The sequence below is a fragment of the Acanthopagrus latus genome, chromosome 2, assembly GCF_904848185.1.
Source record: "Acanthopagrus latus isolate v.2019 chromosome 2, fAcaLat1.1, whole genome shotgun sequence".
NCBI classification, from domain to species: Eukaryota; Metazoa; Chordata; class Actinopteri; order Spariformes; family Sparidae; genus Acanthopagrus; species Acanthopagrus latus.
The window spans coordinates 24,892,058-24,919,944 of record NC_051040.1 but is presented as its reverse complement, the minus strand read 5'-3'; the positions used below and the strand labels follow the sequence as shown (position 1 = coordinate 24,919,944).

At 40.9% G+C, this 27,887-nt stretch overlaps 2 protein-coding genes and 1 long non-coding RNA gene across 16 annotated transcripts; 1 reads left to right on the top strand and 2 right to left on the bottom strand.

Annotated features, from left to right (window-relative positions):
- Positions 1-30: 30 nt before the first annotated feature.
- Positions 31-8,165, bottom strand: sirt2 (sirtuin 2 (silent mating type information regulation 2, homolog) 2 (S. cerevisiae)). Of its 2 annotated transcripts, XM_037120533.1 has the most exons (16): positions 7,980-8,165; positions 7,776-7,819; positions 7,499-7,547; positions 6,127-6,237; positions 5,954-5,995; positions 5,732-5,838; positions 5,231-5,287; positions 5,004-5,072; positions 4,774-4,903; positions 4,628-4,687; positions 3,824-3,879; positions 3,650-3,726; positions 3,424-3,475; positions 3,264-3,331; positions 2,531-2,597; positions 31-1,196 (listed from the first exon to the last, which is right to left on the bottom strand). In XM_037120533.1, the coding sequence occupies exons 1-16, from the start codon at positions 7,993-7,995 to the stop codon at positions 1,056-1,058; spliced, it is 1,146 nt and encodes a 381-aa protein (XP_036976428.1). In that variant the 5' UTR covers positions 7,996-8,165; the 3' UTR covers positions 31-1,055. The 2 variants fall into 2 exon arrangements, with proteins under 2 accessions (XP_036976428.1, XP_036976438.1); XM_037120543.1 differs by lacking the exons at positions 7,776-7,819; positions 7,980-8,165 and having other exon boundaries at positions 7,448-7,547.
- A 709-nt stretch (positions 8,166-8,874) lies between these two features.
- On the bottom strand, positions 8,875-12,034 carry si:ch1073-228b5.2 (uncharacterized protein LOC100331141 homolog). The gene is made up of 6 exons (XM_037120574.1): positions 11,905-12,034; positions 11,063-11,253; positions 10,553-10,633; positions 10,097-10,236; positions 9,767-9,929; positions 8,875-9,677 (listed from the first exon to the last, which is right to left on the bottom strand). Exons 1-6 carry the CDS (start codon positions 11,959-11,961, stop codon positions 9,503-9,505), a joined length of 807 nt encoding a protein of 268 aa, XP_036976469.1. The 5' UTR covers positions 11,962-12,034; the 3' UTR covers positions 8,875-9,502.
- On the top strand, positions 11,923-23,353 carry LOC119031839. 13 transcript variants are annotated; one of them, XR_005078714.1, is made up of 7 exons: positions 11,923-12,066; positions 13,569-13,668; positions 14,914-15,021; positions 15,241-15,361; positions 15,530-15,815; positions 17,761-17,800; positions 21,100-23,353. It is a non-coding gene; the product is annotated as an uncharacterized LOC119031839 (long non-coding RNA). The 13 variants fall into 13 exon arrangements; XR_005078721.1 differs by having other exon boundaries at positions 11,924-12,066; positions 15,530-15,688; XR_005078716.1 differs by having other exon boundaries at positions 11,924-12,066; positions 21,819-23,353.
- The last annotated feature ends 4,534 nt before the right edge of the window (positions 23,354-27,887 follow it).

Here is a 27,887-nt window from a genome sequence, read left to right as displayed (position 1 = left end):
TTCACAATCTCAACAAAAATGGCCCTTATCGGTTTTAAAATGTTCAGATTTATTGCAGAATTTATGTATTGTTTTCTATTATTTTTTACAGATGGCAATGTGATCAAGCCCCTCCCCTGTAATCATTCCATTACAGAACATTCCATGCTTTTTTGGATAGCTGAGCCAGTCACAACAACTCCTTCTTATGATTCATTTTTAGCTGTTTTGGCAACTCTTGTCATTTATCCGTCTTGTGTCACGGCAGCATTTTAAACATCCCTGAAGATTCAAAAAGCAAAATCAATGAAGGACATGGCTGTAGAGGGTGCAAAGTTACTGTTATTTTTTTTGTATCACGTACAGTTTGTTATTGTACGAACATCTGAGAACATTGTGTTAAGGGATATTACAGAAGCCAAATCAAGTATTAGCAGAGGGTTTACATGAAAAACTGTGTTAATTTGAACATTGTCCCACGTGACCAGCTGCCTCAGTTCACTCAGGAAGTCACTGACCAATCAGGCCAACACATCTGGGCTATGGGGAAAAGATGATAGATATAATAAGCAACAGCCTGATTATCTTTTGAAGAAGCTTTCACTGAAGTGAACCTAGTTATCACTCCATCAGATGTGTTCAATAGTTGGTTTGGAGTCAATATTGTACTTTGTACTACACTGCAGTAGAGAAATGATCATCCTGCTGCAGTTTTGGAAATACTTACTACTTTCTACAATCTGTGAGACCTGCATGTTTTTCTAAAATATAGATTGTTTTGCTGTAAAATCTGCTGAGACAGATGTGAGCTAATGCAAAAAAAAAAATACAAATTAAATTATAAAATAAAGTAGATTAATAATCAGTAAAGTGCAAATAACGGTTACAAACAGGACACAAGCATAGAACACAGGGATGTCCTGTGAGATAGTTCAGAAGAATTAAATGTCCCAAGATGGAAAATTAGCAAATTTCCAAACAAAAACCCTTGCACCATAATCTCCCTTTAAGGGCAAAGTCCAAACTGTGACACCACTATTAGTAGCTTTTGTGAAGAAAGGGAGCTTTTTAATAAGCTACTCCTCCTTTTTGGTCTCTGGTGCCACTGATGCAGAGCTGGCCTTGGCTGCAGCTCCTTTGCTCTCACTGCTCTTCTCTTTCTTGCTCTCACTGTCAATCCTCGCATGCTCCTGCTTCACCAACTCTTCCAGCTCGGCCTGCACAGAAGCGAAGGTAAAAAAAATTAAAAAAAATAAAAAATAGGGATTTAACATGACTAAGGCCTGGTGACGAGTGGTGAGCAGAACAGTGACTGTCAGAAAATAATCACATCAACAGACCACGCTTTACGTTTCTGAAAAAGTCCCTCGGCAGTGGTGACTTAAGACCACAACATCACACAGGAAAATCATAAATAGGTTAGGCCGACATTTAAAAGATCTCACCTTTTTCTTTTTGCTTCTGCAGCAGTACTTCACTGATAAGGCTTCATGACAACCACAGGACATCTTTGTACTAAACTGCTCACTATAATTAGACGCATCAGCGTGGCGACATGTACCTTTTGTATTTATAGAGGAGCTCTAATGATATAATCAATACTTTTGTATTCATGTTGAACAAAGTAGGTTTATTTGCAGTCTTTCTAAGTGTCAGATGCAAGTATAGACACCAGTTTCATGATTATACGCTTATTATGAAACAACAGCCAGCGGTGGTTAGCTTAGCTTAGCATGAAGACTAGAAACAGGGGGAAACAGCTAGGCTTTCTATTTCTAGATTTAAAACAAATCACCTATACAAAGCTAAAGCTTATTGTTTGACACACTGCTTCTTGTTAGTTTAATCTGTACACAACCAATTGCGTGAAAACATTCTGTGGTTACATTGAGCGGCATGCCGGCCGCTTGCCTGGCAACCTCACGATGAGAACAACAATCAAAAGTTGCACCCAGCTGTTGTTACCAAAAACTAGTTCCAGCACGCAACCATAAATAAAACAATATATTGTGTTTTTCACATTTCTATTTTTGTTCAGATAAAACAAACTAGCGATAAGTGTTAATTAGTGAATTTAAGAGGCCCCTGGAAGGAGAATAACAATCTTGATAATGATCCTCAAAATGATGTATATTCATTCAACATACAAGGGTAGAGTACAATATGTTAAGAGTCAGTCAGAAAATATCAAATTAAGCAATAATGATAGAGTATCTGTAAGGACACTGAGTCTGTGTTGCAGGATATGGTGAGAGCTTAGAATAAAATAAATTAAAAGGTAGGGGGAATAAGAGGAATAACACCTACAGTGGCATACAATTAAAAGTGAGATTGTGCTTAACTTCAGTGACCCCTAAGAAGGAAACCGTAATAGTAAATTGCATTTCAGTTAATTAGAAGTGGGCACATTGTCCTAATTACCTCCAGACTGAAGTGATTACACTTAACCTAGAATCATGTGTGATTGTACTGTAGTACATGGACTGTGCTAAACCAAGAAGTATGACCTTAAATGAGTAGTGGATTTGTGAAAGAGGACACTGAAACGTACCTTCCACCCTAACAAGTCAGCGAGAGCCAAACAGCCGTCATCACATGTACTGATGTGAGCGACATCTCTGGAGAGAAGGAAGGAGGTCACTGGTTAGAACATGGCTTCATATTACTTCTTTATATCCAGTACTGGTGCACATACATTACAATGCTGATATGAAATAAATGTTATCATAAGTTTTTCTTCTTTTACATCTTTTAAGTGGGTGTAAACCATGAAAACTGTTGGCCTGTAGGGCAACTTTCTGTGGTCCACATCTTCAGTCCATTTACTGTGCTGTTACAATAATGACATGACACAGACACAGACACACACTCACACACACTTTAGCATCAAAGTGGGGAATTGCAAAATTGTGGTTTCTCTTCCCTAGTTGCTGCGCTGACACATATGACTGGACAGTTTGTCAATGGTACCCTAAATGAGCACCGACATCTTAAATAATTGGTTACAGTATAGCAAAAACGTATTATAGCACAAAGTATCTCACTAAATTATCAAATACATAATGCTTTGAGACCCTCTGGTGGTGAAACTGCATGATTGACATGTTATATTAAAAATGTAAATTAAAATGTCATATTTAAAGAGTCAATCAATCATTATTGACTAGTTTATATGTTTTTTACAAATCTCATCTCCTTCTACATAACATATAAGTTGCACTGGGAGGATACAGTTAATATAATAAAACAGCTGGAGAGAAGTAGTAGCCACATCTCTGTATCACCTGTACGCCTTGTCTGAATCAAAGTCCATCCCTCCTCCAAAACCAAGCAACCCCAACAGAGGATCAGCCTGCACAGAGAAACACACAAACAATGCTGGACGGATAGAAAAACAACAAAGATAAAGACAAAAAAATGGTTGATGGAGGGGTGAAGGCTCACCTGTCCTGCCTTCTCCATGTTAATGAGCAGCCTGGGGCAACTTTTTGAAACCCTTAAAGAAAGCAAGAGTCAAGAAAACATTTACTTAAACGTTCCAATGATTCGGCTGAAAACTCTCACTGAAGTCTCACTGGCTTGTAGACGGCAGTGTGCTATCTGATTATTACTGCAGCAGTGTCTGTGGTCAGCAGCAGCTTTCAGGAATAAGAAACTTGATCTGCGGTACCTTCCAACTAGACCCGCAAAAGGTTGGACCTGCAGAGACGTCCCCATGATGATGAGAAGATCACAGCGCGGGAAGTCCTGACAGGCACATATAAGTGGTGAGAAGAGTTCTGCAGAGGTGTTGCAACGCATTCTCTTTGAACGTGCATGCTTGTAACCATCATCGTTTGCTCACCATCTTCATTGAAGTGAAGAACCGGACGGGGAGATTTTCCCCAAAGAAGACAATATCTGTGTGAAGAACAGGTGTTATTAAGTGACTTGGTGGAATAATTGATCAATTTGACCAATTCCGGCATAATGTTGCAACTGGAGCATCATTAACTTAGTTTCTGAAATGTTATAGTTCAGTTATACTGTATGGGAATTCATATTTTCACTTTTTATTATTGCTTTGTGTAAACCAGCTAACGGTCATTCTGTGTAAAGCATTCTATTCAACCTTCAATGGCTAATAATTTGTCTAAACCCTGCAGACTGGTGCTGAAAACTGTCTGTCATGATGGATCCATGTAGAAATATTAGGTAATTCAACAGTCCAGTAGAATTAGACAGAAGCAAACTAGACAGCAGCTAAATGAAACATTTTTATCAATATCAACTAACCCACATGCAACTGTATGTTAGACCATCGCTGATAATCTGATGAAACTTCTCTGATAAATGTGCTCTTTTCTCACTGTATGTCCTTTGTTTTATTACAGATTCACCTGCTTTCTTTAAAGAGAATTAAGTTTGAAAGATGTACCTACACTCCTGTAAGATGGCCTGCACAACAGCTGTGTGTGTATGCACTCACAGCTCACAGACATACATTTACATGTGAAATCTCCTTTTACTGTCCAGGTGAGGAACAAGCTAATGTAATGTAATGTAATGCTTCTCACCCAACTTCTGTGGGGAGCGCTAATGGTTCACTTTGACAAAACTTATCAGCAGAGAATAATTTAAAACCCAACAGAGACAAAGATCCACTGACCTGGCTTGACCAAACTCTGGCACTTGTCACATTTGGGAATGTCATCAGAAAAGATTTTTTCTGCAAGGTAGAGGGAGGTGGTTAATATCCTGAATGGCTGTAATCAAAGCTCAAGCTCCAACATTTAGAAGGCAAACGAAATAGACCTTTCATCCAGTCCAGGTTGTACTCCGCGCGGCAGCAGAAGCTGACACAGTGAGAGGTGTAAAACGTTCCGTGAGCTTCAATTAGATCGTCTCCCTCGAGGCCGGCCACCCGCTCAAGAGTGTCAATATTCTGAATGAACACACACACACACACACACATCTTAATGTCAGTAAAACATTAGAACGAGATGATGTTCAGGATGTGAAGTGGAGACTGTTTGTTTTCCTACCTGTGAGTAGCAACGTCTCAGGAGCCCCTTGTCCTTCAGCAGCTTCATGAAGTAGTGACAGACTGTCGGCTAAAAACCAATGACAGTCAACCACAAGAGAACAAACAGCTGGCCTGTCCTTTCATTGTTTTCTGAAGTTAGATTTTGAGCTTAAATGTTCAATGTGGTATTGAACACAGGGATTTCATTTTCAACATGAGTTTGTGGGAGCAAGAGGTGTTTTATACCTTAAACTGTCCCGGGTAAAGCTCCTTGGCCAAGGCAAAGAAAGGCTCTGGATGTTTCTGAGATTGAAGACAAAGAAAAATGTTGAACTGTGATTAATGGAGGAAAAACTGCCTCAAAAACTGAAGACAGGACAATTGTTAGATGACATGTACATTCTCAGCAATTGGCCACAGTGGGCAAAAAAAGTTGGCCTATCGGAATGAAAAATGGTCTGAGGATTAGTGTGTACTGTTTTTGTTTCTGAGCTTAGTCCCAAACTGAGCCTCTCAACCTAAAATTGGAACAGACTTGGCATTACACCACATGAAAAAAGAAATCCAAGAGAGTTATCTTTTTAGTTATACAGTTGATTAAACCGGTTATAATTACAGTTCAAACATCAATAATCTAATTTAAATCCTAATACCTCAAACCGTTCAAGGATTTTAGTGCCTGAGAAAGCTGTTATTTACTGCAGTGTGTCATTCTTTAAACTTCCAAGAAAGCAGTCTTTTAAACACCTTGAAGTAATCTATCTGGAAGATGGCCTCCGGGTAAGGCAGGTTATATTTCTGCAGGTTTGCATACAGGCCAGTTCCAGGTGAACGGAAATCAGGGATCCCAGCCGCTGTGGAAGGACACGGTGTCGAGGGTTACAGATGAAAAACAATTTTTAAAATATATACATTTAAAGTAGATCAATACATTTTAATGATCTGTGACACTCAAACTGAGATACTCACATGTGGATATTCCTGCTCCGACCATGCAAAGGATATTTTTACCTGTGTGGATGCAGAGAAACTTCAGATCAATAACAAATGGATTATTATAACAGCCCCTTAGATGGAAGAAAATCAAATTTACTGTAGTCAGAAATAATGGATGAGCAGAATGGAATCAGGAGAAGACTCACATTTTCCACTCTTTATGTATTGCGCCACTCCTTCCAGAGTCAGCTCATCCAGCACTTTTTCCGGTGAACCGAGGCCCAGGGTGCTGGAGAAGAGGTTACGCAGGAAGTCCACTGGCAGGAGCACAGAGAGGGTCGAGAAGACAACACATTTAAGAATAAGCAGAATATAACTTAGTTCATTTACCCAACTGGTGTACTGAAGGACAACTTCCAGGTGCTTGCACTTCCATCTTATGCTAGTTTAACTCCTACCACACCACATTGAGGCAAATGTTGAACTTCCACTACATTTATATGATAACAGACATCAAAGCTGCATTGAGTGATACATTTATATCAATAATACATTTCAAAGAGTTCTAAATTCCACACTGCCATTTTGTTGGCATTGAACTAAGTGGAACTGGCATGAAGCTGCTCCAGTGTGTCATTTCATACAGCATGCAGGCATTGCAGGACCAAAAGAGGCATGACAGTACACATCACGTTGAGACCCCTCTGTAATTTTAACACAGATGGCGAGATGGGATATCACTGCAAGATTCCCGCCTTGAAAAGGAGGCGTGATTAGGGCTCATGTCTCTCCTCCGTCCGCTAATGGAGTAAAAGAGAAAAGAAATTTCCTGGGGTCCCTGCCCACTTTATTCAATTAGGACAGAGAGCTCCACAAAGAGGCGGTCCTGCCTACTCGTGAACACGTAGAGAGCAGATCCAACTGTGTCCTGATATGTCTGGTGATTACTACTTCACATTTATGTGGTGACATAGAGAGGAGGGGAGGCAATACTAACCATAAAACTGATGGGATGTTAGCAGAAACCATGACTATGTTAGCAGCAGCTTTAGTACCAAGTATAACTCAAATATTAGATTACTATGTATGGTCATAGATTAAATAATAATTCAAATTTGTCTCACATTTACCAGCTTCAACAGAAACAGAAATGCATCAAAAATGATCGTATAAAAATTTTATATATATGATTCTGAAATAGAGCACTGTGAATAATGAGTACTTTATGTACTTAACATTTACTTTTATGCAAATACTTTTTTTTTTTAAGTATAACTTTTACTAGGTAGCTACTAATAATAAGAATTTCCGCATTGTGGTATTTATTTTATTTAAGTAAAGGTCTGAATAATTCCTCTATGCTTGACATACGGATAAAAGCAGTAACAGAAGAATCTACTTTAAGAAATAATCTAATGATAATTTAACGTCAGCAGTGCATCTACAGTATGATGACCTGTGTGTAACACATAATAATAATGTACCAGATGTAGTACTGACTAAAAAACAGCGGTCAGAGATTATTACTTTGTATTTATTTGTTGTGCCCCACTCTCGGATATTATTACTTTCACATACTCTCTGTGGCTCCTGCACCTTCCTCTTCACTGCTGTCGTCGGACTGCTCCTACAAGGGACACAGTACTGGCGTTAAATCAATGACCGTCTGAGTAGAAAACCCATTGTGAATAGTTGGTTCCTTATTCTGACATCTACGTTATCGACGTGACAGACAATGACAGCTTTGTTCGGACAGTACAAATCATACAACCAGCTAAACAGTGACCCCCACCTCACGGTACGTGCTAACAATCGTTAGCTAGCCTCGTAGCTGCAGATAAAGTGATTTTCTTACCTCTGGTTCAGGTGTAACCTCCTCCTCTTCTTTTTTAGGAAGCTCTACAAAGGTGAAATCAAATAACACATCAAAGTCTGGCTTAATAATCATTTCCTCACGCACATTGTCATGTTAGTTGCATAGCTAGCTAGACCAGCTAGCTCGGTGTAAAACCGTCTGTCGAAGTTGTAGCGCAGTTTTCGCATCAGACAGTCATCTTACCTGATGCATCAGACATTTATTCGCTTACTTAGACCCTTTCACCTCAAGGACCCGAGTGACGATAAATTTAAAACCCAACAAACAAAGTAACAGCAGATGTCCAGTGCGGTTGGTGCTCAGCTGGGAGGTCTTGTTGTTGTCCGTCAGAAACCCTGTCCGTGTTTGCTGTGACCCACTTCCAACAGCATAACTGGTTCCTACCGCACATCGAACGTACTATTCTGTTAAACGTCACATTGAACTCTATTAACAATATTCTGCATGCTATATTAACTCTATCAACAAGCCCGCTGTTAATTAACATGGTTAAAATGAGCATTTAAGTTTTACGTGCGTGCAACTTAGAAGCAGACTGCACCCCCCGACATGCCTTCAGAAGTAGGTCATATAGAAAGCACTGGTCATATCAATACTGGATACCAAATTATTGTAGCTATCTTTACATACAAAAGTAGCTGTGGTGTCTTCATTCCCACTGACTCTCGTCCACCAGTCTTACTTGTGTATTCATCTGCTCATTGCAATGCTGCAGCACAAGGCTCATACTGGATTATGGGCTTTAGTTTGCTCACATAAGCTTCCACAATTAAGATTAGAAATGTATGTGTGGCCACATAGATTCATTGTCTGTTTCACAGTACTTTTAGATTCAAAGACAAAGGATATTCATGTACAGTAATAAAAATGTTATTTGTTACGACCCCCTACAGAGCCTCCAGGCTGACTGACTGCTGCTCTGGTCAGATGGTGGAAGGAAGAGAGAGCGAGCCTAGTGCCCTACCCCCTTTTTTTTGGTTATCTTCAATCACTCAGTCCACTTTCACATGGGAAGACAAGAGTCTAATCATCAGCCAAAAATGCATGTGCTGGCCAGCAGAGGGATTTAATGTGACAATATTGAACAATAAAATCTTTATTCAGTACATTTACAATCATATTTACATTTCAGCAAAGATAATAGTTACCAAATGTGATGGCAAAGTGTACATAGCTTGAAACAGACAAGATTTGCATAAATTCTCTCTTCTTTTACTCTCTTGATAACTAGTTAATTCAGGAGGAAAATTACACCAGCAGTTGTACCTTAGATGTCAATGCCAAATAGTCCAGCAAATTTGAGGGGGCACACGTTTCTTCCACACCTTCCACTCACTTCTTTGTCATGCTCATATCTAATTGGATGATGTCAGTCTCCAATCAAATAGAAGTCTATTACTGGTTGATCCTGGTGGAGTGGGTCAAGACTTGATGGCAGTTGATATGTTTTCCAATGTTGGACTGTCATAACCAAAATGGTCCGATACTGAAAATAAGCTGTGAAAACTGTATTGCTGTAAAAATCCAATTTATCAGCCCCTCTCCTCTTATGTCAGATCAGGTGTTTTCGCTGCATGTCGTGATGTTCCATCAGTGTTCTTTGTGTCAGACTACAGTGAACTGACTGCTGAGCTCTAACAGAGGAGGCTTTCTCTTTCTGAACTTGAAGTCCCTTTACTCTCTGATTACAGTTCCTTGTCCATGTGCTACCTCTCCCCTTGCACTTGCTCCTGGTTACCCTCCCCTCCCCCCTGACTCAGGTTGAAGTCGTAGCCAGTAGCAGTGATCTGACACTGTGGTAACATCTCCTCCAGCAGTATAATGACCAACCCAGGACTTGATATCCCAGGGAGGGATGACACGTCCAGCCGCCGCAGTCCTCTGCAACACACAGAAATGGAGGAACTTAACACATCAGTAGTGTTTTGGCTTGAATAAGTAGGCTACGTTAGGAGTGTTTGGATAATTACTTGAGATTCCTGAGTGCAGCCAGGCCGCCTGTGGTGATGCGTGGACAGTAAGAGATGTCCAGTTCCTCCAAGGAGTCCTGGAACATATGAAGCCGGGCGAGGAACCAGTCGTCCACTTCAGGACATCCTCGTAATGACAGTGTCCGCAAAGATCGCTGCCCCTCTGTGGGAGGACAAAGCAGATCAGAAACACTGAACTTACATACAGAATATCATTGAAATTCATTAAAAAAGCATGTGCCTGACAGAGAGAACATAAGGTTACAGAAGAAAATTATTTTGAAAGGAATGAAAAACACAATTTGAAAAGGCTGAGTTGGAGCTCATTACCCAGGTTCTCCAGTCCCGCGTAGTTGATGAGTGTGTGGTTCATGCTTATTTCCTCCAGGGGTGTATCTTTGTGATCCAAGAAGTCCCAATTAAACTTGCCCCTCTGGTCTGCGCGGAACCACTTTGATTGGCCAACAAACCTGAGGGCAGAACACAGATGATCACATGGAAACTGAATCAGAGCGATACATTTGAGACATGACTATTCAATTTCGTCTTTGCTGCATTATTACAGATTATATGCAAATATATCAAAAAAGCAACACTGAATTTTAAAAAAATGTATCACGTTTTTGACCAAAAAAGTGACTTTAAAAGCAAATACATTTTACATTTTAGTCTGTGTCTCATCATGACACTTTCAAGAGTTGTATTAAATACACTGTGTATTCATTTGGATCATCATGTGTCCATATGACAGATAACATTTCAGAAGCAAGGAAACAAGGTTCTTACCTACATCCTCCCTTCAAACTCAAGATGTAATACGCTGCTGCTATATTTTGCCCGTAATGCCTCTGACTGTAGCCATAGTAACTGTGAAAGACAGTAGGGAAAAGAAGATGGACAAATATTCACAACAGTTCAAAATAACAAACTGCACATGAAACTGATTTATAAAACCTTGTCACAGCCGTTAGGTCAGAGCCCACTTAACTGTTTATGACCATTACCAATGCTAATCTATTTCAGAAATTGATATTATAACAGTCACATCCAGCTCTTAATATGAAACCAAAAAGAAGCATTTTTGTGGTGTGCTCAGTGGTAATTGTGGGGACCTTTTTGTTCAAGTGCACTGATTGTATTGCTGCTACGATGCAGAGAATGGTGTACATTAATCAGGTAGTTGACAATAGTTTTAGACCTGACTCGGACCTGCTGCTTTGCATTTCATTCACCCATCTCAGCTGGAAGCAAGCCTGCAGCAGACAACAGCAGAGAGACAGCCAAAAGTTTTCTTACGCGTTCTTCTTCTGAATCCTCTTTCTCCTCAGCTGAGAACTCCAGCTGAAGAGCATCTCTACGTCATAGAAACGCTGGGTGAGGAAGAGGAGAATCCTCCTGTGCAGAGGAGGAGGAGACACAGAGCTGGAGCTCAAAGCTCGCCTGGCGACGATGAAGTGAGCCGACCGCTGGAAACATCTGTGTAGAGACTGTAAAGGCAGACAGTAAAGACATGGACAGGACACACTGACCAACTTGCTGTCTTCATGTTCTTGTCAGATAAATTCTCAGCAGAGAATATGAAAAACAAAACACACACACACACACACACACACACACACACACACACACACACACACACACCTGATGCCAACAGCGCTTTTGTTGAACTGTTATTGTTTGCCATGCTGGAAAAAAACAGCATAGACCATCACCAAAACACAATATGATGCTGGTCTAGCCAGTGACCAGTGCTGGTGTTTCCAGCAGGGTGAACCCTTTGTTTCAATCTCTAACGTTATGCCGTTGTAAGAAATCCTGAAAGAGTTAAACCGTATTTATAAGTAACTAATATATGCCATTTAAAACCAAAATGAAAACTGCAAATCTCGCTATACTAGAACGAAACTATAGCGATAAAATACTACATGTTAGCTAACAAGTGCTAACGTTAGACTCAGCATATGTCTATACCAATCTCCCAGCAAGGATACTAATAATAGCTTACGCTTCAGCGTATCACCTGACTGTAACCGCGGCCCTATAAAAGGCGACGAGCTGTCACGTAAAAGGAGCCAGTAAAAACAATGTTTAAATGTGTCATGTAAGTTAAATTAGTGAAAACTTGAAGGGTAACTTACCATGAAGGGGGCAGACATGATAACACCGTTCAACGGAAACTCGTTAGGGACAAACATTGCACCTCCGCATTTGGACAAGTGTTGTTGTTCATGGTGTGAGCCGCAGAGTGTCGCTCCATGCACGTCTCTGATGCCGAGCAGGTGAACTTCAGCCGACCTGAGGTACGAACCAAGCAGTGCAGTCTATGATGACATGAGAGGCAAATAGACTTATAAGGAAACGTCGCAGATTTAACAAACTACATAGTTTTAAGCCATGTGCTGACTTTTTGAGGGCCTTCTTCAAGCCCAGGTACTTGGTTAAGCTACATCCTTCTCAGCTGTGTGTGTGTGTGTGTGTGTGTGTGTGTGTGTGTTTGTGAGCTAAGAACTAAATTAGTATTGTTCATTTGGCTTGACTTAATACGTACATACACGTAGCCCAATATGGCGGCCATGCTGACGCATTGCTCTTTGTCTCATTGTTTGCCACATGATTAAAAAAAATGTATGTGGACATGAACAGTGCATAACGAGAAAGGTAACTTTAAAACTATTTTTCTGATTCAACATAACTCGTATTTGAGTAATATCAAAGTATTTATTGTTAAAAGTAATTCATTTTCACAACAACAGTTGCCCTTCAATCGGAAGGCTGGTGGTTCGATTCCAGGCCCCTGCAGTCTACAAGTGGAAGTATCTTCTGGCATGACAGTGAACCCCAAATTTCTCCCGGTGGCTCTTCCATCGGTGTACGCATGCATGAATGGTTATCGCTCCTGGTGAACAGGTGGCACCTCGCATGGTAGCCTCTGTCACCAGTATGTCAGTGGTTGATTGCTAACTTGTGTTGTAAAGCGCGTTGAGTGGTTGCTAAGACTAAAGTAGAACTTTGTAAGTACAGTCCAGTTACCATTCAAAAATGCTTCAAACATTTTTTGTTAAGCTTGCTGACTCCAAAGTAAGCACTGGGGCTGGTGGAGTCATGTCATGTGCAGGCTTGACTGGCTACTGCCAGGCTGACATCACTGACTGTCAACAGCACTTCTGAAGTTTTACTGCCATCAAGAGGGACATGAACCTCTTCTGAAACCCTTTCTCTGTTGATGTGGGAGGAGTATCTGATGAAACTGGAGCATATTGAAATGAAGTTATTTTGAAAAGTTCAAATTTCAAAAGATATGGCTCCATGCCAAAAGGTTGCCCAGTTTATGTGGAGCCACATATGAGCAAAAATGTAATCTTGGTACGCTAAACAAGAGCAGCCTGAGGTCAGTGGTGACCTTCACCTCAGACATGTACTTTAAACCTCCATGACAAGAATTACACCTGACAGCAAATATTCAGTCCAAGGCCACAATCGCTGCTCCCATCAGGACTGATATTTACTGCTGAGTGACATTAAATAGTGATAAAAGACTCTTGTGAATTCAAGTTTACGGTACAAAGCACTTAACACTCACTTATGAAGATAGTCTTAAGGACTATTATTCTTTCTTCCTGGCATGAAAAGTTTTGACACCCCCTAATCTATAACCTCACCAGAAAAGATGCTCAGATAATACAGGCAAATTATGTAAAACCTAGATATTCTCTTCCTATCTCCAGCTGTCTTCCTCAATTCTCTTCTTAATGCACTTGTAACTATTATTCATCTTTAATCACCTGTTGTCTTTTTTCGACAGCTTAAGCCTTTTATACCTTTAGTGGTCACATCCGCTCTGCCCACTTCAACCACAGTTCCAGACATCAGGATGAATCAGCTACAATTAACAAGAAATTCAGGTTAGTTCAGTCTCGTACTTGGGGTTTGAGGGGGGGCATAAGGTATCCCCCCTTCATCCGCCATCCGCTGTGTTCACACAATGACCAGAATGCATCCCTCTTTTGAACCTGCCATCTCTCTGGGAGATTGGCAGATGGGCTGTTCAGTTGGCCCCAACCATGGCTGTGAAATATCAGTCACCTATCTGTGCTGTGTATTGATAAATCCATGGCACTGTCCGTGGTACTGAAATAGCAGATGAATATGCAATTGTGCCTTTTTATCTCTACAAGGTAATATGGTACATTGGTCATTTCCATTATTTGATGTTGGACACCTTTCAGGACACAAGTGTGGGCCACACTGGGGAGGTATTGAAGTAACACCATCAATGCTTCATATTCGTGCAAAAATATTAAAGTGCAAGCTACAAAAAATTGACAACTTACTGAAAAGATATTCATTCATTCATTGTGACAGTTGTGTTTATGCAAGGTCTTTACTACTTTTACAGTGACTTAAAGAAGTATGAAGAAAAAAGTAATGACCTGGAGATGATAAAAGTATTTTAATCAACATGGAAAACAGTTATTTTCAAGAGGCACCGAAACTTGTCTATCTGTCTATCAGCAGCCAGTCGCATATATCCATTTGTAGTCCTGAGCAGTTTGTCACCACCTGCTTAGAGCTAAACTATCCCAGTACTGACTGACTGTGTTACAGCTGAGGTTGTTTGTTCACTGGCCGTTAGTTTTGTGACATATAAAAGCAGAAAAAGCAGGAGAAGGCAAATACTTTTGTCAGTGTTAGACTTAAGTGTGTGTAATGAGTGGAAAACAACATGCAGACCACTTGCTTTGACTTAAGAGTATGAGCGTATGGCTTTTTCCTAGAGGCAGTACAATACCAAAGCAAACCTGGTGCAAACTTACAAACAAAAAAAAAACGTAACGGTAAAAACTAAAACTTATTGTCATTTTTTTGCCATTATTACTTGTCATGATGACATACACACAACCAGTATTTCCACCACTTGACATTGCACTGACTGATATACATTCCCTGGACACTTACCATGACCTTAACCATAATCTCTACCTGACTAACCCCAACCCTAACCTTAACCTTTGAGCAGGTAATGATAATTCACGTTGTGGGGACCCGCTGACTGGAAGTTGAATCCCAATGTGACTTTGCTTCCATAGCCTGGCTGTGTCTGTTAACTCTGTGTATGTCTCTCTCTCTCTCTCTCTCTCTCTCTCTAGAACCAAAAACCATGGCATCCACCTCAGTTATACGGCACAGGCCATCAACCAACAGGACCGCAGGCAGCCTCACCCTTACCCTAACCCTTAACAGGTCTGCTTGCTTGGGTGAGCCAATTTATGCATACTTTCCCACAGAGACACAAACAACAAACAAGCTGCTAAATAATTTTCAAGAAATGAAATTGAAAAAGGTCAGTTTCCAGAATGACCTAATTTAAGAAATTTGAAAAAAATGTATCTTTTTTACATTTGACTCAGTTTCTGAAATGCCGTCAAAGATTATGATGATGATGTGTGATGTGACTTGTTGTGTTTGCATGTAAGGTTACCTAATCTGCCCCAGATCTGCTGTATGAACTCCAGAGCCTGCTCACACTTCTGGGGTTCATCAGAGATGTCAGCTGGCAGAGGGACATGTGGAGATTCTTGAGGCTGAGCTGGCGAGGTACAGCAGCTACACACACACACACACACACACACACTACTCTCTGACTCACACAAACCTGTGAGTGAAATAACAACCACCATTGTCCTCCACCCTCTCCAGCTGTTTCATCAACATTTTAAGATGTCACACCATGTCAAATCAAACGTGTGTTGTCTATCTGTTCAGGGAGCTCTTGAGTTCTTAACAACTGTCCCGGAACTGATGAGGACTCTGGCTCCACCGCTGCAGGAGGTCACAGCTTTCTTGGGGAACAGATACTGCTGATCCTGCAGAGAGGAACCTGATGTTCAAAATACATGTTCAGAACAGTAGGACATGCAAGAAGTAAAAGCATGCAGAATAACAAACTGGCCAAAGGTTCTCCCTGCTGTCCACAGTTTTACTCTCCTCACCCAAATCTCAACCCAACTGTGACATCCATAGCGTGATGGTTCAGTACGAAAACATATGTGTACGTTAAACCCTGATACACAACTGAGTCTGTCAAATGTATTCAGTAATACTCTCAAAATCGCGGATCAGAACAAACTTCAGAGTTTGAGGCTACTTCCAGGCTTTTTGGGGTCCTCCTTATTGAGGCCCTTGGTACTTGGTACCACTATCCTGCTCACTACCTCTTAATGATTTGCTTATGGTCATAAAGGGGGCGTTAGTGACTTCATAAGGCTCCTGATTAACATACTATTAATTTACTGTCAACACGCTTTATTCAATTTACCTTTTCCACAGGGAGGTAAAGGTGAAGAATGCTGTCTGTACAGTTATATCACTAGTGATCTCATTCACCTCAAACTAATGATTTCAGCTTTTCATTGGTGCAAAAGAACAACATGCACTAACTGAATCAATCCCCTCAAGGTGGCAGCCTATAGCCTCAGTCGGCTGTTTGTGTGTATCGTATCAACTCTCCAGACCAATATTGCTGGTTTATTCGATTTTCCCCCAAGCGTTCTTTTTCACTTTAATACCACAGGGGAGAGAAGACAGCTTGAGGCACTACTCGTCTGACAGATGTGTCACCGAAGGCACACCAACACCATGCCAATCACTACTGCACACGCACGCACATGTGCAAACACATGTATAGACCTCCCCAGGCCCCTGCACACTCTCGCAGCGAGTTTGACGTGACAGACGGCTCACACCTGCTGGTCTGAACAATTAGCAAATGAGATCGCAGCTTGCACTTCTCCTGTGTGCTTGCAGAGCCACGCAACAGTGGAGCCAACGTACGTAAAACATGCATACATTTTATTTGATTGAACTGTGGGTATCTACAAAGTGAATACGAAGTCAGGAAAGCTGTTTGCAATAGCCTCTTGGTATTAGTTGGAGAGACTGACAAAATAATGGAAAGATGGATGAAGGAAAAGGCGGCAAAGAAGTGTGTGGTCTATGTAGAGCCCGTGCAGATCAAATTACTCGAAGGGTTGGTTGAATGAACAGAGGGGCCAATGAAGTAAAGAGTGACTGGCAGAGGGAATGAATGAATCGATCGGGGAACGGGTGGTGGAATAGATGGATTGTTTACTGGACCTGAATTTCAATGCTTCAACAGAATGGACAGATGTGCAGTGTTGGGTTGTCCCGATAGTGCAAGTGCCTGCAGAAAACCCTCTGTGTGTGTGTGTGTTTGCGGGTGTTCATGTGTGTCCTGACTCCTACATACATTGAGATTGATGATCATTGATTCTGATCTGTTTGAGCTTTACAAATTAAATATTCCAAACACAGCTCTGGTCGGAAACACCTGGAAAACGAATCGATCTTCATCATGATGAGATCAAAGTTACTTTTTTTTATATCCACCCCTAAGAATATTCATCCATCTAAACTGATTTATTTCCTATACCTAACTGTATTTTTGATGGGATTGTTTTTATTGTCTACATGTGGTTTGAAGCACTGCATTCATACCCCCTATGTTTGTTTATACTCATGAATTTTTGATTGTGCCTTAATGGATTTTTGAAAAGTGAACCGATCAGTAGCTTCAAGTTTGAGGTCAACGGAGCTCAGTCTACAAACACACAGATGGCTATTCTGTGCCATAACATCAAAGTATAATCTCTCAAATGTTACGCAAACGGCTTTAATGTTGTAGCTTACAAGAGTATTGCTGGAAAGCCAAGAATAGTGGCATTACACAAATATGGCTTTTCTGTCTTTTCCTAAGTGAACAAGAAAAATCTCTATATGCACTATGCAGGTCCCTGGGCCCGTCCATTAAGCACTGAGAGGGTTAAATACTTTATTTAAAGGGTTTAAGGGAGGATGAAAGTGACATCCACACCCAAAAGCCTCAAAAGCAGCATTCTAGTTCCTCAAAAGCTCGCCAATAAGGACTTTGTTATCACAGTGAAAAAACATTTTCTTTCTTTTTCTTCCCTCCACAGTGAGGTCAGGATGCAGTAAACAAGAACACGCCTAGAGCTGGTAGGTTCTTGTGTTTTTTTCCTGGACAAAAAGCCTTTCAGGAGGTGCCAGTACAGCTGGAATGATTAGTAAAGTACTCTGCTATCGTCCAAGAAGAGGAAATTCTTCTTAAGCAAAGTGTCTTATAAAAACATATATAGAATAAACATAACACACAAAAAACACACAAGATCATTTTTACTTCTGTGTCTTTAACCTAGTTCCATCCCTTCAATTGTGAGGATTGGCTGCATTGTTTTATGTTTTATTTGATGGTAAACTGCATATGCTTACAAAACATGTCATTTGAAAACATCACCGTTGTTTTTTGTTTTTTTTACAAAATAGCTTAACGGTTTTCCCATCCTCGAGAGAAAAACATGCTTTTTTAGTAACAAAAACATTTGTATTCTTGCAAGTTGCTGAGGTTCAAGATTACAAGTGCAATCTTACCCAGTCCCCAGATATTTAGAAGATCAAGTGTGTTTGTTAGCAGAGCTTACTACACTACTTTTGGTGTTAGGAAGTGCTCATGACAAGATTTTATGCAGGTGTCCCATCCTGAGTTGATTTTAGGTTTTCAGCCCTGGTCCATCACTGACATAAATCCATTATTCCCCCAACTGTCTTGCGTGAGTGTCAGTGGGTACATGGCAGAAACTTTCTGGCAGCAGTCAAACACACTGAGCAGATGTCCAATATTATGCATGGATAATTTAAGTCGCTCTTGTCAGGTGCTTATGACTATTACTATTTTATTTCTCTTAAGCGGGAAAAAGGCAGAGCGGCTTTCACAGTCTTGTTAGCAGATGACGTCTGAGGTTTTCTCATAGCTGCTCCCCTGTGGCCCCCCACGTTTTACTGTGAGATGGAGTGTGTGATGGCCCTATGGGAAAGCCATTAGCCACTGGTAGTCTCTCTCGTTCTTTCTCTCTGCCCCCACCTCTTCCCTCTGTTTCTGCAGAGATGTGGTAAAGACACACACACACATCACATTCACATGCACAAACCACTCGAGACCGTTAGCGGCTGTCAGGGTTGTTTTGTTTTGACCAGCTCCCATAAGTCCAGTGGAGTCTGTAAATCTCTACAATCTTGGCAGGAAAGCCATTTGTGGGCGGTCGTACTGAGCTAGTTGCTTAATGCTCACATTGAGGGACAGTCACCGAGAGGGCAACTGGAGGGCACAAAGGATATAATGAGTAAACCAACAAATGACCAAATCAATGCCTAAATTCAGACATACATAGATGTTTGGATTTTCCAGTTCATATTTGTGCAAACTGCTTGAAAATGTATGACCTGTCAGATGTGATATTGAACATAATGATTTAACCAGACTTATAGGTACAGTGTTGTCATGGATGAACCAGTCTTCCTCTACTTGAGCTCGAGTTTCTCCCAATATAGCCTAATTGGCACACACACACACACAAACTCACACACACACACACATCTTCCGTAATTAACTGTGCATACCGCTGCTGGACTATTAATGTGATGCATGCCCTCTTATCTTTTGTCCATTCGCTCATTTTTCAGACACCTATGTATACCATTTGTGTGTGTGTGTGTGTTAGCACAGTAGCACATAATCATCATCATGTTATCTTTCTTTTTCCACACATCTGTACTAATTTCCATTGACGTAATTAATTACCATGGTGATGAACAGCACGCCGACCCAACCCATCGTCACACACCGCGCGCAATTATAAAGCACCATTATCTTGTAGGGAGATGTCACTCAGAATAGCACAAAAGCCAAAAATAGCATAAGCTGTTGGAGCATGCCACAGGATGGAGAGACTGTATTCACTGGAAAATGCTGAAACACCTAAAACGGTGCACAGACAGACAGATTAGGGCTACAACTCACTATTATTTTCATTATCAAGGGTAAGGCAGTCGATTCTGCAGAATGATAGTTGATTATTTATTCTCATTCCCAGGTCATTAAAAATTGTCGGTATTCACCTTAAAGTTCTATCAGTAAAGTGTTAGTATTTGAAAGCCTGGGGATGAGATTCAACAATCAACTGTCTTCTCCAAAAAAATGCCCTTCCTACCTTTTAATCTATTATAATTTAAATTAATCAGTTCATCATTTGGTCTATAAAACATAAGAAAATAGTGACAATACCCTAGTTTCTCAACGCTGACATATTTAGATATTTTGTTTTGCCAGCACTCAAAGATGAAATCTCAGTATTTGAAAGGCCAAAAAAAGCATTTTTGCCACATTTGTAAATGATATAATAATAATGATTACTTTATTGATGAATTGATTATCAGATGTGGTGATTATTTTATTAATTCTATTTAACGACTAGTGGAATAATCATTGCAGCTCCGACAGATGCAAACGTCATCGAATGCTGCTGTGTGGAGATCAGTACTCCCCCATGGGTGACCCTGAAAGAGCAGATCCAGTGTGGGTGTGAGCCACTGTAAAAGGGTTGGATTTTCCCCTGAGAATTCAGAAATCCTTTAGCATGCTGGTGCACAAACACACTTCCCTCAACTCAAGAAACGTCCTTTAAATTTTATGTGTTCCTGCGCGCAAGTTCTCACGTAAAAAAAAAAAAAGAAGAGCTTTTTAAATCTCTCAACCCCTCGTGTCTCTCTGAAAGACAGTGAATGTACATACTGTACGAGTATTCCCATTAGGTTGGAGAGAGTTTTCAAAGTGTCGGCTACATAGCAGCAGATGAATAATGCAGAGGAAATAAAAGGCTTTTTTTTCTGCGCAGCAGCTACATGAGCTATGATACCTCAGATGTAAAGTTGTAAACTGATGTTAACCTCAAAACGTCTGCCTGGCTTTGCATCTCTGCTGTGTGACTTTTGAGTGACTCCTGGCATCCACAGCGATGATATGTAGTGTTTGTTATGAGTTATTCAGAGCAGTCATTTTACCTAATTGAGGCAAATAAAAGCCTGCAGAGTATAGGAGCGCAAGTGAAGCAGGCTGTGTGGCACATCCATTCACTGTTGTCAGAAATTAATGTATTTCACATTAAAGCGAGATATATTTAATTAAGGGTTAATTTCATATATATATCGTCCATTTGATATCCTGTCATATTTTTCTATTTCAGTTCCTCCCACCTCCTCCCCCTTTAACTTCCTCTCATTTGCTCTTCTTTGACTTACTCCCGAAGCCATTTTTTCCTCTCTCATTGCTGTACAACCACCCTCCCTGCCCCCCGGAACAGCACATGCAAGTCAGGGTTTTTAATGTATAAATTCAGCTGGTGCGTTATCATTTCCATTCACGTCCTTTCCTAATCCCTGCCTCTCTCTGTCTTTGTCAGCAGAATATAGAGTTGGGCCCTCGGTGTGTAATAAGCACAGTTCACATACAACCACATGTCAGAAAAGAAAAAAGGAGAGCGAGAGAGGAAAAAAAAAAGATGACAGAGGATTCAAAATGACTCGAAGATCGAGCGGTAAATCATGAATAACTAATAGCATGTTCATATTCTGGCGGTTCGCTCGCGGCGTCATCAATCACGAACCCTGTCTTTTCACTCCGCTGTGGCTTCATTAGGCTGATAATGGACTCTGGGCTGTGTGTCAACCAGGCAATATCTGCTTCTATTCAAACTGTGATTAAATAACCTCTCTGAGCAGCCAAACTCACTCTGAAGTGGCTTTGCCCCGTATAATCTAGCTGATAAATGCCTTTCATTGCAACTTGTGGGTTTACTGTACAATACTGCAGTTTTCTCAGACATGACTTCGGATTTATTGCAAAAAACAGTGATTGTTAATTCACACAATTTAATTACGCTATATACAAATGATATTTTAATATGTATAGACAGTGTCAGACTCATATCAATCACTTTTTAAGACCAATTGTTGGTATCTCATTTTGCAATAAAACGTAAAAGTACCTTTGCTATGTCACGGACGTAAAATATTGATAAATGTATTAAATCTGTTACCGGCAGACAGAGCTGTTACATAATCTACCAATCTTTCTGTCTCCTCCCATAACCCTGCAACAAATCACAACCCTATACTCTTTCAGGTGATAAGCTGATTAGTGAGACAACAACCTCCTGCCACAGACTGACACACAGCGGGAGGTCTGATGAAGCTGAGCCAAACCCTCCGCAGTTTGATTCTGTTGTCAGTCTGAGGATTCTGCTGAAGATTAAACTACTACGACTTTCCCAAAATCATTTTAATGCTGACATCAGATTCATCCCTGGACATGACGAGAATAAAGCACTTCTTTTTCCTAGTAAGCAAATGTCTGTGTTTTTGTAGCTTAAACTGACGGCTGGTTGTATGCTGCTTGTGCGTGGGGACCGGTGTAATGGACCACAGAGGTCACGATTTGGTGCATACCTCGGTACTCAGGTCACGGTGCGGCTGTGACTCAGAAGTGAGAGTCCAGAAATCCGAAGGTCACTGGTTTGAGTCCCCTCGAATTGCTGCTGCTGAGCAGGTTGGCACCTCGCATGGCAGCCTCTGCCATCAGGGAATGAATGTGCATGTGTGAATGTGAAAAGTGTCGTTTTTGAGGTCAGCAGACTGGAAAAGCATATAGAACTGCATGGTTAAGGTCAGGTCTCTTGTCATTTATTATCACTGGACAAAAATATACATTATAGTTTGTTCCACCAAGTGTCAACCTACTTCCACCATATACAGTTGTTACAGCGTGTAGTGTGTTCAATGCAGGGTTGATACAAAATCCGAATTGTCTGGATAATGTCTTTGGCCCTCTTTCTTTTCATATGTGGAGGCAGCTTTAAAAGAACAGCAAGGAAAAATTATTAGACGGATGTAGTATCAGAGCAGCAGCAGAGGAGTCACGGCATCTGTGTGAATGGAAAAGCCGTAGGCATGGCTCAGGGGTGTGTCGGTCTGATGGTGTTCACAGTCTGATAAGTAGACAGATCCTGAACATAGGACCAAACAACAGTGGCACAGCAACTGCTCATGTCTTCAGCAACTTATATGAGGAGAAAAAGCAATGCATCACTCAAGTCATCCTGTCTGTCCTACCAACTCTTTGTCACATTTCTGCCCAAAAAACAACGTCCGTACCTGGTCGCAAAAAAATTTAACTCACCATGTCTTTGTCGCCTTCCACTGTTATTGTAATTACTACTGTCTGTTATTGTAGCTACTGTCTCCAGCAGCTTGTAATAGCTTTAAGCCGGCGCTGCTTGGTTCAGTGTGAACAAACCAGGGCCGTGTAAAGTCAAGCCTTGGTTGCGGCGAAAATGCAGAGGAAAAAGGTCTTTTTATAATCTTGTTTTATTCTGTCTTATTCTTCTTATTCTTCTGATGTCTAATGGTGGCTGGTTAAACAGCTTTTGACAACTCTGAGTGTGGATCAGAACGATTATACTGTCACCCACTGACATTAGGCTCTCACCATAGCGTGAAATATATATTCTGCAAATAACTGCATGTATCAAATCCTGTCATTTCTGGATGAATAAATGTACCGTTACTCCCTATGTACACATTTTATACATCATAATGACATGTTAAGTCAACCACATACATTCTATCATTTGAGGTAAATAAACGCTAACCTGATCTAGATTTGATGGTGTTCAATCTTTTTTTTTTTTTTTACCCCCACATAATAAATTCCCCCTATCCCCTAGCAACCATAGCTCAATATCTATTCATTTAAATCAGTGAGTTAGTCTGACAGCCGCCATCTGGAGCTATCAGATGGCGAGAATGCCCGAGACGTAACTGCCTTGATGTTCGGATCACTACCGTCCCTCTCTCATAATGTGACTGTAGCTTCATCTCCCTTGAAAGTTCCCAAAACGGACTGTAAAAAGCAGTGAGATCTTTTCTCACTGGCTGGAAGTGACGTCAATAAAAGCCCTCAGAGACAAACTTGTGATTTTGGGCTTTATAAATAACACTGACGTAACTTGTCAGTACACTTCTGCTTCTCCACGCTCACAGACCCTTTTCACAGTGTCACAGCAGGGTGAAGTCAGCTGCAGCTTATGAAATGAAGAAAGGGTAGGTTTGACGGGGATGTGCCAATTAGTAAACACAGTGATACTGACTATTGTCAATTTGTGTTGCTCATTCACAGACCTAAATCAAAGCATTTAAGTCATTATGTTCATTAACTGCAGCTGTGTTTTCTATGCTATGACAGCTCCGTGAAGAGTCCCTTGAGAAACCAATGTAGCTTTACAGGAACAAATATTAATGGGCTGACATTGAATTATTAATTTCTCATGACTTTTTATACTGTGACTTCCCAAACTCTGGGGTAGTTTGTGGGACATTAGTGTAATATGCCATCATTGTCCACTGTACTCAACCTTATGATGCCACATTTATATTGCATTGTGCAAGCAGAAACTGCTAGGAATTGGTTCACGACAGCCTCCAAATTGTTATAATGAGTCAGAGAAATCAAGAACCTCTCCATTGGTGACAAGAACTACAGACATGTCATAGAACCTGTGGCAATGGGGATGCAAAGCCATAATTTTCTGTTGCCACCAGATTGACACCAATTAGTCTGACGGTAGCTGACAGCTAGCTGTTGCGATGTGGTTATCGCCTGCTCCACATCTCAGCTGGAGGCAAAAGAGCTCGGAGATTCATTAGCCACCACTTGCATAACACACCCGAATCTCTGACTGAACTTTAGGAAGTAGAGCTGCATTGTGGGAAATGTGGGAGATGGGTTGTGACAAAGAAGAAAGAATCTGTTGAATGAAAATAACGCTGACACTTTTTTCTTTAAGGCAACATTATGTGAATATTTTATCTTAAAATAACAGGTTCAAAATCAGTTTGATGTTACAGCGACTTATGATGAGGGTGATCGGTGTCTCAGCCACTCTGCCCCCTATGGCTTGTTTCTGCACCATGTGACTTTGTAGAGCAGGTAGCACCTCAGTGCGCAATGTTTTACGGTGGTACATAAAACACATCTATAAGTGATTTAGGGGAAAGTGGATTATATTTTGTGGAGGAAATATCCTCATTTTCCCACTGATGTCCTCAGGCTGCTCCTCAACTCTTAATTTAGTTTGTTTGTGGTTAATGTAAGATTACATCTGACAAACTGAAGAGAAACCGGGGATTTATTATTTTTATTATATAAAAGGAGTATCGTCAAATCGCATGAAATACGATTTCCTACATAATGTTGCTTTAAAACTGCCCATTATAACTCCAAAGGTGGTATAAGTGCAATGCTTGATTTTTGGTATACTCCTTAAACGAATCACTAAAATATAAAACATGACAAAAAAGTTTTATCTGATGTGCATTCAAGGGTAGCAATGTCTGCTTCCAAAATCCAGCTCACTCTAAAGTAATTCGCTTCTGTTGAATCTACTGAACTGAAGGGATTTGAGACCCACTATTGACTATATTTGGAAATACAGCTGTTGGTTCCAGCCCTGGGGGTAGAGTGACCAACTGCTGAGGCTTAAAATAGCCGTAGACTTTTTTAAACATTTTCAATCACTCGGTAAAATTGAGCGTGACCTAACTCTCTAAATTTACATGCTGAGCTTCATCTTCCGCCGTGAAGGCTGTGAAATCAGTGAAGAGAATCAACCAGTGCTTTAAGAAAAGCCAAAAAGCTCCAACACTGGAGGTGATTTACACTTCATATCAGATTATGGATAAGCGTATATAAATGTGTTATGAAGCAAAGGCAAGCTGCTGTGTTTGTCCATGAAGACAAGGAAGGAAGGTGGAAGATGAGGAGGAATGGAAAGTGTTAGCCGAGAGCAGCGCAATTTGTTATTTTTACTCATCATGAGGTGTTAGATGTCACATTATGATTCACTGATTCTTAGTGTGACTGCTGGCTGAACTCCAAATAAACCATAATACATCAAATTAATGTTTTGCGATCATACGCTGTATCTCATACAATGTGACACATAAACAACTCTGCATCACAGCATTTCTTCTAATGATGGTTGTTGGATATGATTGGCCCTGTGCAAACAGATAGCAGTGTAAACAAACTCAGTCCTCATCATGACACACACGCACACACACATGCACACCCACACCCACACACACACACACACACACACATACTGTCTTCTCTCATTTCTCAATATCATTATCTATCTGTCTGCCTTTGTCCTTCATATGCAGCTTTATCATTGTCCTTCTTCCCTCCTCATCCTCCGCTCATTTATTCACTCTGACATACCCATAATGTCTCTTCAACTTCCTCTTTCACCCTTCACCCAACCGTGCACCCATCCATCCATGCTACTCAACCTTAATCATCAGCTTCACCCTCCTCTTCACCCCTCTCACTGCTCTGTGCTTTGATATCACTGAAGTGAGATTGGTTACAAATTCCGGGGGGTAGTTTTTTTTTTGGGGGGGGGGGGTAATAACACAAAAAATATGCTTGTGCTTGCAAATTCAGCCTCTCTTTCTCTCTGTTTCCTTTGCTACCGCTCGCACGCTCCATCCATGCATGCCATCAGAGCCTATTTTATCATGTTGAAGCACCGAGGTTGAGAGCTAATTAACGAGGATCATACTTGATACGTGCTCAGCCATGATTTTCACATCATGCAAGTCTGACAGCCGAATGGAAGAAGCACATATTGCAGCCGTCAGCCTTTTGACTCATCTTTCACGTCTTCATCTACTGTAATTCGTGATCCTCTGTCACCTCCATCTGTCCTTCTTCGTCTGTCAATCTTCAGAGGTTGTGTTTTTTTACTGTTCACTGGACTCCCTCATTCTCTTTTTGTCTTCATGAGAAAATAAATGCTTCATGTTTTGGGGTGCGTTCAATGACATGCATTTCTGCAAACACAATTGATTCCTATCGGGGTCACTGACCTCATGAGGATCACTGAAGGTCAAAGTCGATCCACTTTTAGATTTCATGATTACATCATGGCCTTTCCTCACCACTCCCTCCTAATGACCCATTTCCCCCCTCCTATCTCATCTCGCCCCCCTTCCCTCCTGCAGGGTCGAGCACACAGTGCGAGGGGTTGTTTGGAAAGATAGAATGACTTATTCTTCATCCTGTGTGTGCTCTTCTTTTGATAGATGCTAAACATAAAACAGACGTTTCCACAGAGCGCATTTTGCAGCTTGGCTCACGTTTTGTGTGACTGGTCATCATTTCTCTTGCTCAGCTTCCTCTTCTGTAATGGCCCCTCATCTCCAAGGTCCATCCTTTTTGTCGAAACAGTAAAAGGCAAACTGAAGGATAATAACAATTCCGTTTTTTGTTTTTCACTGCTGTATTTTCCTCTCAACTCTCATTTATCATCATTTATACTCACTCCCCCTCCTTAAGGATGAGATATGCTGCTGGAAGACTGACTCTTAAAAAGCGAATACAGTAAATGCACTGATCGGAGAGCTGAAGCCCAGTCAACATTTGTAATGGCAGCCATTCAGACAGCTCGTGCATTCTGCTCAAAAACAGTCTCCTGTGTTTGTGTGTGAGTAGCGACTTGGCTTGTGTGTGAAGAGAAAGGAAAATGGGAAATTGCACTCCCACACTGATTCAAATATGCTATTAGCCTCCTCTGAATGCTACATAGTACAGAAAATTGCCTTTTGCCAAAACTGGCCTCTGTCCTGTGACAATGTGCAATGTGTGTGATTGTTTTGTGGGGACGTGCATATACGGTATGTAGGTTATATCCTCATTTCCTGGTGTCCATCAAGCCTTGGATTATACAAAGGAGAATGTAGTCCTGTCATATTTTCCTATTTTTTTCACTAGATTATGTGAATTTACTGGTTGTTTCTTTAAGTGTCGTTCATCTTGGTAGCCTTAACCATTATCACCACCAACTGCAGCAAATGGTGCACAGATAACACCACTGAAAAAACATATCACATGCAAGTAAAGAAAGACAAACAGCAACAAGCAGATTGTGTACACCATATCCATCTGTTGATATTGATAATCATCGATGAAGGGCTAAATATAGCAGCTTTAAAGCAACATTATGCAGAAATTGTCATTTTGTGTGATTTGGCGCTCTACCCACAGGTTCTTAGTGCAACACCACTATTGTAAAATCCAAATCCCACGTCTGTAACAGTTTGTCAGACATAGCATGGGCGCCAGCTACAAATG